The sequence below is a fragment of the Aulonocara stuartgranti genome, assembly GCF_965226115.1.
Source record: "Aulonocara stuartgranti genome assembly, chromosome: 14".
Lineage (NCBI taxonomy): Eukaryota > Metazoa > Chordata > Actinopteri > Cichliformes > Cichlidae > Aulonocara > Aulonocara stuartgranti.
Genome location: NC_138950.1, coordinates 35,087,651 through 35,101,341, shown reverse-complemented (window position 1 = coordinate 35,101,341; position 13,691 = coordinate 35,087,651). Strand labels below are relative to the sequence as shown.

Below are 13,691 nucleotides of genomic sequence, written 5' to 3'. Positions count from 1 at the left end.
TGATGAAAGGATTTTACGGGCAGCTCTGCTCACATGACATACTGGTCTCACCGCAACACATATCCAGTGTTCAGTCATGTCGGTGTATGTGAACTATCAGTGATCTGCTTGTTTTGCTGCATAGCCGCTTCCACATCGCTCACTTGAATGCGGTGCTGCTTCTTGCTGCTGCTTTCAGCATGTCACTCACGCCAGCATCCACCTGAAGGATCTGATTGATTCTAGTTCCCTTTACAAGGATCTTACTGTCTTTGCTCTACATTCCTTGTGAGGTGAGAATATTCCAAGTGACAAACCCTGTAGACCTGTGCAAGGCTGGAGAAGTGATAGTATAAATTTTTAACAAAAAAAAAAGCCCCAAATTCTCAAGTTCTGGCTTGTTAAACTTAAATATAAGCTGCTTTAGACATTCAGCATCTTTAGAACAGGATTTTTTAGTTTTAACTGTATGAATCAGGGCTGAAAATATTTTCAGTCCCCTAATACAAATATCCAAGAAGGTCAGGACTAAAACGTAGGCTGTATAATGTAAATTTAAAAAGAAACGTGACTTGCAGTTCACTCAAACGGTTTCGACTGAATGTACAAAGACATGAGGAAACAAAATCTCACTGTAGTTTTGGTGGGATTAATTGGACATAATGAGACAAGGGGAAGCGAAACTAGAAACACTGACAAGAGAAACGGACCTTCAAAATAAAACAGGAAACACAGACAAAACTCTAAACACGCAAACTTAACACAGACTGGAGAGACAGAACATATGAACTTGAAATGTGGAACAGGAGAGCACAGAGGACACAAAATACTAGGGATAATTGCAAACAACTCAAAATAAACAAAACCACAGAATATTAATAAATTTAAACATAAACACGGAGTCAGACTCCGGGCCATGACAGATAGACAAAAACTCTCACAGTCACTGGAACATCTCTTGGACAGCTAAACAGAAATACACCTCACATCCAGAGTTTGAAAAACCAGAGTTTCAGGGACATGGAGGCAGAAGGTGGATATTCAAGAGAAGCAAACAAAACTAAACGGGAGAAGCACAAACCCATCAAGAGGCACTTAAATACACTATACTAACACTGTACAAAAGCAAGGATGTCAAACTCATTTTACTTCATGGGCCGCATACTTTGGCCATAAGTGGGCTGGATAAGTGAAACTCCCCTTTCTGTTAGTGAAAAGAAGTCTAACTACACATTTAATAGCTGTGATTTAGACTCTTAGAGCTTAAAGTGTAAGAAATAAATGTGTAAAATGAAGATATGAATGCCCTGTAATTGTAAATTGGAAAATGTATAGTATTTCTTCTTCTTTTTTTCCATTTTTTTACTTGAACCCACAGAGTAAAAAAACCAGGAATGTCATTTATTGTTTATCTATTACTTTTTTACAGTCTTTATTGTGATGTAAAACTTATGAGTAAATTGTTAAAAGTCTGTACATTTTCCAAACTTGCTCAGTGGGTCAGATTGGAGTCTTTGGTGGGACACCCCTGACATAAAGGGACAACATGGAAAATCATGGCATAGCATACTGATGCTAATTAAAAGAGCTGTTTCTTGCTATATGTGTATGGCCTTCATTGGCCTCGGGTTGTATATGTGACAGATATGACCTTTTTAGAGCAAGACCCCCAGAAAAAAACCCCAGCGATAGGATGCTGGTTCTGCTGACCCCACCATCACTGTGACAAAGACGGATGAACACATCACTCCAATACCAGAGACAGACAGCAGGTTCCCCTCCCCCACACAAATCAAACTAAAAATACATTCTGGCGACAGAAGACTTTCTGGAATGTATGGGATAGTGAGGAAAACATTTTTGGAGGTCTAAATTTGACCCACTGCTTTGCTTTAGGCTGCTCTGCCTTTGATGCCTCTCATGTCCCTCTGGTATGTGAGTAGATAAGCATACTCAGCTGTTGATGATAACAATTATATCTCACAGCTACTTGTTTCTCAGAAAACTTTGTGCTGCTCAGAGCTGAAGGTCTCATGTTCCATCGATGTAAACGCTCGTGGCACAAAGTTTTGGCAGTGGCACCACCATAGTGGCTGGTAGAAGCAGATTTACCTCCAGTGGGTTAATCCTCAATTAAATATCCTCCTTTGTGTGTGTCCCAGAACGTCACAACAATGTGTGTGTTATTTGCAAGCAATAATTGGTGCTGGCTGACGGCTTGTTTTCACTTGCAAGATGGCAAAATGAAACTTCTGATTAGTATTCTTCTTCCTTTTCACCCGACCCCAGATGAATTCTTTGTGCTCCGTTCATTATGTAATTCTCGACCAGGCAACCCGCTGGGTTTATTTTTAGCTGCATCCGTGCAGTTGGAGAGTATAAAGGTTTGGGTGATTTGATGCTCAATTGCAATTTTTTTAATTCAGCGCACTTCAGTTTCTTAAGCCTTAAATCCCTTCAGTGTGTCTGTCTCTCTGCTTGTGTGCCCCCAGATATCCCTTTAACCCCAGCCTGCTCTTTTTGTAGTTTCCATTAGCTTCCAATGTACTTGACCTTATGCAGTGTGGCCATATTGTTTTCTAGTTTTGAAGCTTATTTCAGACGTCTGAGACAGACAAGTGTGAGTTGGATGGTGGTTGGCAGAGATCTTTGGATGGTTGGATCTCATTAAGTAGCCGTGATACGACTTATCATGACTGAATATTAAATACAGTTTTCTCTGCCAGGGACTGCACAAGGACTTATTAGTGTCACTGATAGTTTTGGCCTTATGTTACTTTACATTTAAATCCAATGAGTTCCACACAGTGAGCTGGACAGACTTTAAATCAGGCAGAAAGAGTTTATAAGTGGAAAAAGTGGAATCTCAGTCAGTACTTGCACAGCCACAGACGATGTGAGTCACTGAGTTTGGAAATGAGGAAAGAAAGATTTATCCACTTTTGCCTTTTTTTTATTCACACGTTGCCATTCTGTTGTAAAAATTGTGAAGCTGCAGCACTTCTATGACTAATGGAGTCGGCTGATATAATGCTACACAATAACAATTATTTGTGGATAAATGGTCAGAAAGTGAATTATTTACAGAGTAAGAGTACTCAGACACGACCCCTATTTAGAGACACTGGACGTGCTGTGTGAAATTTACCTCAAAATGCAATTATTTGTAAATGTTTCAGTGTAAACATTCTAAATGTTTTCTGTGCCCTATTGTGAATAAAATATGGACTCATGAGATTTGCAAATCATTAATTAATCATTTCATTGTTTACATTTTGCAAAGCATCCAACGTTTTTGGAGTTCATAACTGACACAGAGCATCATTTTCTGTCTGTCTCCAGTCTGAAGGCAGTGCTGTCAGCCCCCCCATCCAGCGGGGCATTGGATCTTTCCGGCATCCCTCTGACAGCTCGGGACATGGAGCGTCTGTGTGCGCACCTGCAGCGCTACGCGTCTACTCTGATCAGCCTGGAGCTGGGCTTCACTGAGCTCACAGACGAGGCTTTCCTCCTGCTGCTCCCCACACTGGCCTCTCTCCCACACCTGGAGACTCTGGCACTGAACGGAAACAGGCTGACCAGAGCGATTCTGAAGGAGCTGACAGATGCCCTGAAGGTCAGAAAGTCAGATATCAATGTTTTCATACAGTGCTTTTACTATTTTATATACTCAGATCCCTCAGATGTTAGGAGTGTCTGAAGCTGCTTACTATATACTTCTATTTGACAAAGGAAACTCCAGAAAAGTGGAAACTGTTGCTTAAACCAAAATAAATTTAGTTTTGAGCCTTTGATAGCGCTACAATATAAAATTCAAGTCACTAATAATCCTTTTTGCAAAGTATTTTTCACTAGTGTTCAGTGCTGAAATCAGTCTTCCAGTAGTTCCTGAATGATTCCAGGTTTCCACCTTAACAACTAAGGCTTTTTATCACTTAGCTAGAGCAGCTTGGTTTTTCTTTCTTCAAAACATGGGTAAATAATATCTGAGAGAAAGTGACAAATCAAAAAATATTTTCTGTGATCTAATCTGATGTTAGTTTTTATTTGTTTCTTTCTTTGAAATTTATACTAACAGACTGACCAATTTGAGGATTTTAGCTTGATTTGTTGCATTTATATTGAAAATACCTATTGAACATAGTGCTTATACTGCAACATGGGAATATTGTTTTCCTCAGGATCCGGGCAGTTTTCCAAGCGTGACATGGATTGACCTGGGCAACAATGTGGATATTTTCTCCCTGCCGCAGCCCTTCCTGGTCAGCCTGAGGAAGCGCTGTCCCAAGCAAGGCAACCTGCCCACCATCCAGGAGTTTGGAGAGAGCCAGGCCAGCGACCCCCCTGAAAGGCTACGGGGTCTTGGGGAAGAGGAGGAAACAGACGACACCAACCGGACTGAGAGCATGGGCGAGCTCCGTTCGGAAGTAGAGGAAGAGCTGGATGGAGAGATGGAGATAGAGGAGATGATGGAAGAGCTGCTGGACTTTGACAGGGAGGTACAAGGGAAGGAGGATGAGGAGGAGAGCATGTGGACAGTAGGGGAGCACAGGAAAGGAGGGGCGAGGAGGAGAAAGAGGGGAGGGGATGAGGAGGAGGAGGAGAAGAAGGAGAGGGTGGTGCAGAGGAGAGAGGAGCGCCCAAGGAGGAGGACAAGGGCAGTGATGGCAGAGTACGAGGATGACACACAGAGCTGTTCGAGCCAGTCGCAACACTCATCTGGGGCAGTGGAGCCAATGAGAGTCGAGGAAGACGAGTTTACCGACCAATCAGAACACTTTACCTGATCGGTCCCCACTACTCGGTTTATGTTTTACTTCCTGTGTCTACTTCTACATGGAAGGGGGCGAGAGAATTCTGTGGCTAAAAATGCTGCAGTGCTGCATAAATGTGCCACTCGATGTCCCTCCCCTGATCTGATTTGTGACCAATCACAGCTTCAGACGATGACGAAGTGGCTGCTGAACTGAAACTCAAGCCAATCCCCAGCAGGAAGTGTGTTTTACCTTAGCTGTCTGTTGTTTAAAGTACTAATAGACCACAGATGCTATTGCATAGTATAGACTGATAAATTATATCGGACGAGGCTTTCATGTATAGAATGTTAATCTATATTCAGGTCCTTCCTCCTTGTAATCCCAGTAATACCTACATGTGCCTGTAACACGTCCCATTCCTGGTTAAAAGAAAAAGTAATCAGGGCCTTTATAAGGAAATGTTTTTGCCAAAAACTACAAGTGGAACTGTGTAAAAGGCCCACGTGGGTCAAAGGCCAGCCTGATGGATCGGAAGATCTCCTTTGTAGAATCCAGTTGCTGCTTAAGAAATGTGATGTGAAATTTGATGAAGGTGAAATTAGTAAGCTAAAAAACCACCCTGATAATAGCTAGAGCAATGAGTGACTCTGGAAGAAGCAGCTCCTGTTTCCAAGGCTATGCAAGGGAGAATGGGTAACGATGAGCCAGCTTTTACTTGAGTCAACCTTTAGCTAAGAGGAGTAATAACTTCAGGAAATTATATCTCGCCTGAAAACTTATCAGACGTAGCTAACTCAACTAAACAACAAGATATTTCATCTCAAAATGTGGGAAGTTGAGCTTAAAACAGATGATGATCCATCTGAGAAAATAGTAACAAACCATTCTTCTAACCCTACGTGTAATTATTTAGAATTAGATCTCAACTCCCGGTTATTAAATAGACATTACAGCTTTTTTTGTCTATAGTGCTAAAAGATGAAGATACTCCGCTGTCCCTCTTAAGGAAAAGCTTAAATTGGATGAAAGCTTTGTTGCTTTGAGGGTATTTTCATTGTTTTTCATTTTCACTGTCATGACAAAAAGTTTTGGAGGTGGCACAACAAATTTATTAAGTTTTTGAAACATATTAAATCTTTATAATGGTTCTTCACTGTATCAAAGAAACATGAAAAATAAACTAAATAAAAAATGAAGCAAATGAAAACAAACCCAGATCTGTTGGCCTCAACTGTACAATATCAACTTTTGCATTAAAAGTTAACAACATTTAACATAAAACACCAATATAGTCAAAAATATAGTAAAAAAACAAACAAACAACAACTCTGTTTAAGATAAAATATTCCTGTGCCCCATACAGATAGTTATAAAATCACTGGTTTAATTAACACATATCTACACCAATCAAACTCTAAACACAGCATAACCGATATAATGATCAAAACTCTACTAAACTGAGGATTTGATCCATTACCTGCATCTTTATGATTGTTATTTCAGAAGTAATAGCTAAATGCATAACTCTTGGTATGCAGGATGAAGTAGAGTAAACTTAATCTAATGTAAGAAAACCTCAAAACTATAATAAATTAGGTTAAATTAACTACTGGCTCATCTTATCCCTTTGTCCCCTGCAGTGGATAGAAGTGTTAACCTCATTGCCATGCGTCCCAAAGCCAAGTGCTGAAATATTTAGTAGCCTTTTTCCTCATAATCCAGGTCATGCTTCACACTGCGGCGCTGTACACTAGAGTGCATCACACGCTTACAGTGCTGTGTTTGTATATAGGTCGCTACTATGCTGTACGCTGGGTTACAACACAATATCCTTATACAGTATGTAGCTCTCACCTGGCTTGTGCATTCTCTCCATGTGTCACTTATAATCCCTGCAAAGCTTTAATAAACTGTATTTTTAGATGTACAGTACATATATATATGTACTGTACTGTACATATATATATATATATATATAAACTAATCATTTTTATCTGACAGATTTTTTAGATTGTAGATTAGCTACTTCACAAGTACTATCACTGAATTCAAGAATTTGTATATTTTAAGGGGTTTGCAGTAGCAGTATTCATGTTTGTGAATAACTCTTGAAGGAAGAGCTGACCCAGTTTAATGACTGTCTGATCACTGAAGACAGAGTCTGTCCAGGTAAGGAATATTACACTGGAGCAAAGTAAATGTCACCTTAAAACAGTCAAAATTGCAAACTTTTTTTTTCTCTCAGACCGTGGCCCTAGGTGCTAATACGCTCACCTTTGGAGCTGTTTATGTGTGTATCATAGCAAATGAAGGCTTTTTGTGATGTACTGCTTTGCAACATCATCATAAATTAGCATAAACACAGCTGGATGCATTACAGAGCTATCTTGAATCACTAGCTAACAGCAGGGGTCTGCATAATAACAGAAACCCTGCCAAAGATATAGAACTGGCTGCGCTAGTCACAAAAAAAACTCTATTGTAATTCTTTTTTTTAATTATTATTTGTAGAGTTGTTCAATTGAAAGGCTTTGAGAAGTGAGAGAGGCTAACACTGATGTTGTTATGAGACTGTGCTGAAGCTCTGATGAACAGAAAGCATGTGGACAGTAAAGCATGAAAGGAAAGGGCCTGATCCCAGTTTCCAAACTAATAACCTTTGAAGCCTGTCCCTCTAAGGGCGTGAGGCCTTAATGTAGACCTAATTGTTTTTCCCTAGTGTCCCTATTGCCTACATACAAGTTTTAAAGATGAGGTCAGAGTATGCAGACCCTTTCCAAAAACTTAGAAAATCATGTAAAAGTTTATTTATTTCCATAATTCCATTCAAAACGTTAAGCTTTCAGGATTATAGATTCAGATCCCGCAACTTAAACCATTTCAAGTACTTAGTTGTTTATTTGTACGTTTGTAAATTTGGGCTGATGTCTTCATAGTATTCTAATTTTTTGAAATCATGTTTTCATGGATTTCATGAGCTGGAAGCCCAAATTATGTACAAATAAACAACTAAGTACTTGAAATTGTTTAAGTTGTGGGCCCTGAATCTATAATCTATGAAAGTTTAACGTTTTGAATGGAATTATGGAAATAAATAAACTTTTCCATGATATTCTAAGTTTTTGGAAAGGGATTTACTCATATTTACAGATATTTACAGCTCACGTTTCACACTGCTTTAAACACTCAGTTTTAGATCAATTTTTCTACTCTTGGTTCTGTATGTGTATTAGAGTGGATACCCCTTGTATGGTCATCTCAGGCACAGTTCTGATGTGAGCACAAAGGTCCCACCTTGTTGTTTAGATCTTCTATTGTTATCTCAGAAAAATGAACTGAGTAGCTACACCAAGACCCAGGATGTTATGGCTTAGTCACACTGGTCATTTAGTGATTGTATGAAATCTTTTTGCATTCGGTGACCAGCTGCAAGTTACTTTGATCATCAGCTGGTCTCCCAGAGACTAAGCACACAACATCCTCAACATCTGGGTAAATGCTTTCGATCATAGGGCGACTGCACAGGTTGCCTGATGGGAGGCAACCTGTCTCCAAGTAATCAAAGTCCAATTCAGACTGGTTGCAAATAGACATCTATTTTTTAAATACAGGAAGAGAACACATTACAAGATTACGATCTGAGTCACTCTGGACCAATGAGTGAAACTCATGTGTAATGCATTTTGTTGCAATAAGGGACTTGACTCAGCTGGTTGCCAACTAGTAACCAGATATTACTGTGGTTGAACTGCTGTCCTGCAGCAACTGCATCTCGATCTGTTTCTGAATTTCTGGTTCAAACCTGTGAGGTACTGGCTGAACTCTGAAGCTAATGTGAATTTCTGTTTAAGGTGAAGGTCTGTGTATGTAAACAGCAACAGAATTGACATTTTCACTAATCTATCACCGTTGTTTGCTGTATTATCACAAACAGATTGCATGTAATTGCCAACTTGACCCCATTCAGTCTCAATCTGATAACAGACTGACTCCATTTTATTGCTGTTTTATCGCAGCGCTAAAATAGCTGCAGGTTCAGGTGATTCTAACGTAAGAGTAAATGATACTTTTTCTCATCCAAAATGTTTTAGCAGATTAATTAATACTGATACAGATGAAAAAAAAAAAAGCAGTGCCAAATTTCGCCAAATGGATAGCATTTAGAGAATACCCCACTGACACCTGAAACTGTGTCCAACTCAATATGAAGGCTTGATATGACCTGTGCAGCTTCCTTCTGGAAAAAAACGGAATCAAATCAGAACTGAATCAACAGCAGTTTCAACAATAAAAGATTTAGGTGTCTTATTAGAGACAAAAAAGAGGCTAATGTAGTCTTTAGAAGCTCATTCCCTCTGATTCTGCACCCCTAGTATTTCTTATTTTTAAATCTTTAGCCTTCAGACCTAACAGGTGGCGACTCGAGGGGCATCACCTGAGGACACATATGCAAACCTTAGCGGTTGAAAATAGAAGCCAAAAACCGCATTTACCACATTTCCTGGAGTGACCACTGGTTCTAAACATAAATAAATCCCACTGCCCCCCATGTTAAACTTTACCTCAGAATTAACCATGTTTATAGCCTGGTATGGAAACATTTTGGTCTGTACAGATACTCATTTGGATCTGACTAAGGCTTAAAGTTGGTGGCTGCTAAATGTACTATAGTTGATAGCTTCCTGCTAATCATCACTTTACCTAATTCCACTTCCTGAATTGGACCTCTTTACCATGTTTGTGCTGTTAATGTCTTTTCTGGAAGTTATTGAGTTGCTGTGTGGCGCAAAGAGTGACATCCAAGACACGAATGCAGTTTGCCTATTATGTTAGCTACCATTGCTGATAACTTAACTCATAACTAAACTGCCACCCGCTCGTCATTCCTGGCTCTAAAAATGTGGCACAGCTAGAGCCAAAATGCAAATGTTGAGGTTTTAAAATGCAGAGTGTGGAAACCAGTGGGTGAAGTCACCGGTGACCATGTCCATCTTTTATATAGAGGTCTATGGCCTTTATTACTGAAGCCAGATAAAAGCCCCAAGACCTGTACACAGATATAAGTGTATAAAACAAGTGCATCTTCCCTTTAATACTCACCAGGAGCTTTTACTGTAAGACAAGAAACTAATGAAAAGCATTGAAATAAGCAAATTCAGCCATTTAGCAATTTACCTCATACCATAGTGTGTTCAGCAGTAATAACATGATACTTATAGGTAACCAACATGTCACACAAGCTGCTAGCTGCTCCCTTTTACTACATTAATACAACATAGGCTGTAAAAATTCAGTGGTAAATCAGTGGAATCTAATTACAAAGAGAAGCATCCCTTTAATGCATCTTTACAAGGAGCTAGTATTCCATTGTCCCTGTAAAACCACTTTAACCAACAGCGCGTTAATACGAACCCTTTAAACAGAGGCAGATGTAAAGCATGTGACACTGAACTCACACTGTTGAAGTCCGTCCTTGAGAGCCACATTGAACTTATTTTTAGCAATTCTCTGTATAGAGTGTCAAATATTGATTGTTGTACAGTGAGTTCAGTTTGTGGTATGTAAAGCATCCACTGGCTTTGTGTACCACTCGTGGTTTGGACTCCATTCTTGGGGTAAGAGTCTTGCTGAAGCTTGCGAATTTACATTGGCTGAAACATGTCTTTGACTGACTGCAGGAGAGAGATATGTACATCATTTTGTCTGCTTTTATGTTGAGGTCATGGGAAATCAAAGCAAAGGGAAATCAAATTAAGCTGATATGCTCATTTGAAGTATTTGAATATATACATATGTAAAGATTCTTCAAACTTGCTTGTCAGAAACTCTCATATTGTTCAGCTTTACTTTCTTCAGCCCTGAGTAAGCAAACTGGTTGAAATTGTGGCCATATGTCTATAGTTTGGTGATTTGTCCTTCCCCTTGCTCTGTACAACTATCTACTCATTGCCACGTGCAGAATGACCTGTCCTTTTGATGCAAACTGTGGTTTTCAGCTTGTGGAGCTATAAATGTTTCCAGTGACAAGACGATGTGAAGTCCATGCGTACGTCTTGTCCAAGGACTCTTGCTGCTTTATTGTGAGTTGTAAAAAGAAACATGGAAATTTGAATTTGAAGGTATGGGTGTCTGTAGCCTTGAATCGTTTATGATTCTTTCCTCAGTATCAGTTTTTCTGTCTATAGCATATACCTCTATGATATTCTCCATGTTCCATTTGTCCCAAAGTTTCTTTGTTTTCATGCCACTTTATCACAGTGATCCTTTTAAAGGAAAACTCATTCATTTCATTCAAATTTAAGATGAAATTGTAAAACCTGATTGTCTGCTGTTTTGCCATGGATCTTATCAATAAATTCTCTGAAGGGAAAAACCCTGCCTTACTCTTACGTTTGTGTTTTCCTCATGTGTTCATGTGTTAGCTACAGCAAATATTTGTAGGACACATCATACATACATCTGACGCTATAATACTATAGCATATTAACATGTGGATAACTGTTATCTGTGCTTCTTAAAGTGATTTATATTATAAACAGTCATCAAATGATGTGCCAGCAGAACAACAGGAAAAACAATGGGCTTGTTATAAACTCTTTCTTGTTATCAAGTCATTAACAGCCAAGTCTTTACTAAATGGTCATGGCTTTTCCCCTGACAGATGAATTTATACTTGCATATTAATAAATTCACAAAATACATGTTCTAATAACTCATTTGATATGCATCTATAATGATCCAAAAACACAGCATGGTGCAGTTGTAAACAAATGTATTCTATCATATGTCTGGGTTAGGGTTAGCAAGTGCACTGTGGTGGATTAAAAGGTAATAAATGACACTATAATAAAATCCATTTGTGTCAGCATCCTGAAATTGTTTTAACAAAGCTAGCGTTTTGCTTCCAAGGAGCAAAAGATAGCAAAAGGGAACAGATTTATAACATTTTAAAAGTGGTCTTGAGCAATAGTTCTCCAGGTTTTCTGGTGGTCTTTCAGATTTTTCTTTGGACATTGACTGCTTTTTCACCCATTTTCAGTCCAGTCCTTGAAACTTACCATTCTCAGAGGAATGTGTTTTGTTCTTTAAACCACTTAACACTGACCTGTAAGTCATGCATAAAGAAAGCACCTGTCTCTAGGAATGAACTAGTGCAGTGTCTACACCTTATTTGCTCTAATTTCTTTAGTTGACCCAATGAAAAAAGCCAAAATAATAACTCAGTTTGACAGGCATGAAATAGTATTTTTGCACTAACGTGGAGATTTCCAAAAGACTTGGTGTATCTCGGTGTGTTGTGCAGTGTGACCTTAAAAATATGAGGAAACCTTACAAGTGGAAGACATAAGGAGAAGTGGCAAAACATTGCTGAAGCAGTGTGGGATCATCTTAACATAGACCAGAACAAAAGGCATCCAGCATCCAAAGAAGAGCTTTGAATGTCCTTCAAGAAGCCTGGAGAATTGTTCCCGAAGTCTACTTAAAGGCCGACAAGAAATCGGCCTTAGAGAGTTCAGACTGTGTTGAATCATACCAAACATTGACTTTCAAGCTTGTTATAATTGTACAGACTGATTTTGACTTATATGCTGTATTTTTTTATTTATGTCTGCACATTTCAATCAGTCTTTGTACTCATTTCCCATTTTCTTCACAAAACACAAAGAAACGGGAAGAGGTGGCTCAAGAGCTTTTGCACAGTAATGTACTGTAGCTTTAAATTATAACATTATATAAAAGTTGAAGAGACATTTGCTTTGCCAATCAATTCTTTTGAAAAACAATGCCTATTTTGTATTTCATATCTTTTTGGCTGATAGTGGAGATAATTTCCCATGTGTCCAGGCGTCAGACACTAAGTGACACCACCAATCAGAGGTCCTGTGTCCATGTCCTAAGAGGCCAGAATTATACTGGTGGCATAAGTGGGATCTGTTGTCCATCTGCAGCCTGTTAAGACTCAAACATCCAACCCAAAAGGCTGTTTGAACTATGTTTTGTGGACAGCTGAGAACAAGTTGAACTTTTTTTTGCATCACCACTAAATGTGAGGACATCTACCTCACATTTGAAACTGCCTTCTGTTCCAGCTCCTCTACCACCCCAACACCCCCCTTTAGGCATTAGGGGATGTTTCCTATCACTCCCCAATTTTACATTACATTATTGTAGGGGTGATGCACGTGGAGTCCAAATCCTCACTGTATTCTGCTAAGGTAATAAGTCAGTCATTTCAAAATGTGAGTCTTGTAATTCCCAGTAGAGTTGAGGCTCTGTGGACATGGAGATAATTATACATTTAGATTAAATGGTAAATGGTATAGTGGCAAACAAACAGTAGAACAGAGTAATTTTTTTTCAGTCCCCTCTCCTCTTCCTGTTAAAAGGCAGTTTTTCCTTTCCACTGTCACCAGCTGCTTACTCATAAGGGGTCATTTGATTATTAGGTTTTTTCTCTATATTACTGTAGGGTTTGTTTGTTTGTTTTCTGTTTTATATAGCACCAAATCACAAAAACAGTTGCCTCAAGGTGCTTTATATTATAAGGTATAAAACATATATTCTGTACATTCCTGTGTTTCTTGAGGAGAAACACGGGAATATACATGGAATACACAGACAAAGGCTGTAATCAGCTTTTATTTTATCGTTGTTTTCTGCGTGATGCAATACTCCAGATTTGCTTTACCTCAGTATTTACAGCGATCAAGTGTTTATGTTGGTGGTACACATAGAACATGACCTGCTTTCTTCTGTGGTTACATTTGGTTGCAGAATGAAGCTCTCTTATCCACAGAAAACTTAGCAGGTAGAATTTACTTTAACTACTCTCACTGGAGTACCGAAGCTTGACATTTAGGTGTGAGAACCGGTATATTGACAGGATTTTGAAGTCTTTGAGTGACACCTAGCGGCCAATATTACAAAATGCATCTAATCTATTTTATGTTCACT

General features: G+C 39.0%; 1 protein-coding gene across 2 annotated transcripts in view; it reads left to right on the top strand.

Annotated features, from left to right (window-relative positions):
- lrrc75a (leucine rich repeat containing 75A) overlaps positions 1-11,271 on the top strand; it is a 79,659-nt gene extending 68,388 nt beyond the window's left edge. The window contains exons 5-6 of one of the 2 annotated variants that reach the window (XM_082503351.1): positions 3,322-3,595; positions 4,161-11,271. In XM_082503351.1, the coding sequence (XP_082359477.1) occupies positions 3,322-3,595; positions 4,161-4,766 (880 nt within the window). In that variant the 3' untranslated portion in view covers positions 4,767-11,271. The remainder of the gene's footprint in view (positions 1-3,321; positions 3,596-4,160) is intronic. The other variant, XM_082503350.1, reaches the window with a different exon arrangement.
- Positions 11,272-13,691: the final 2,420 nt, after the last annotated feature.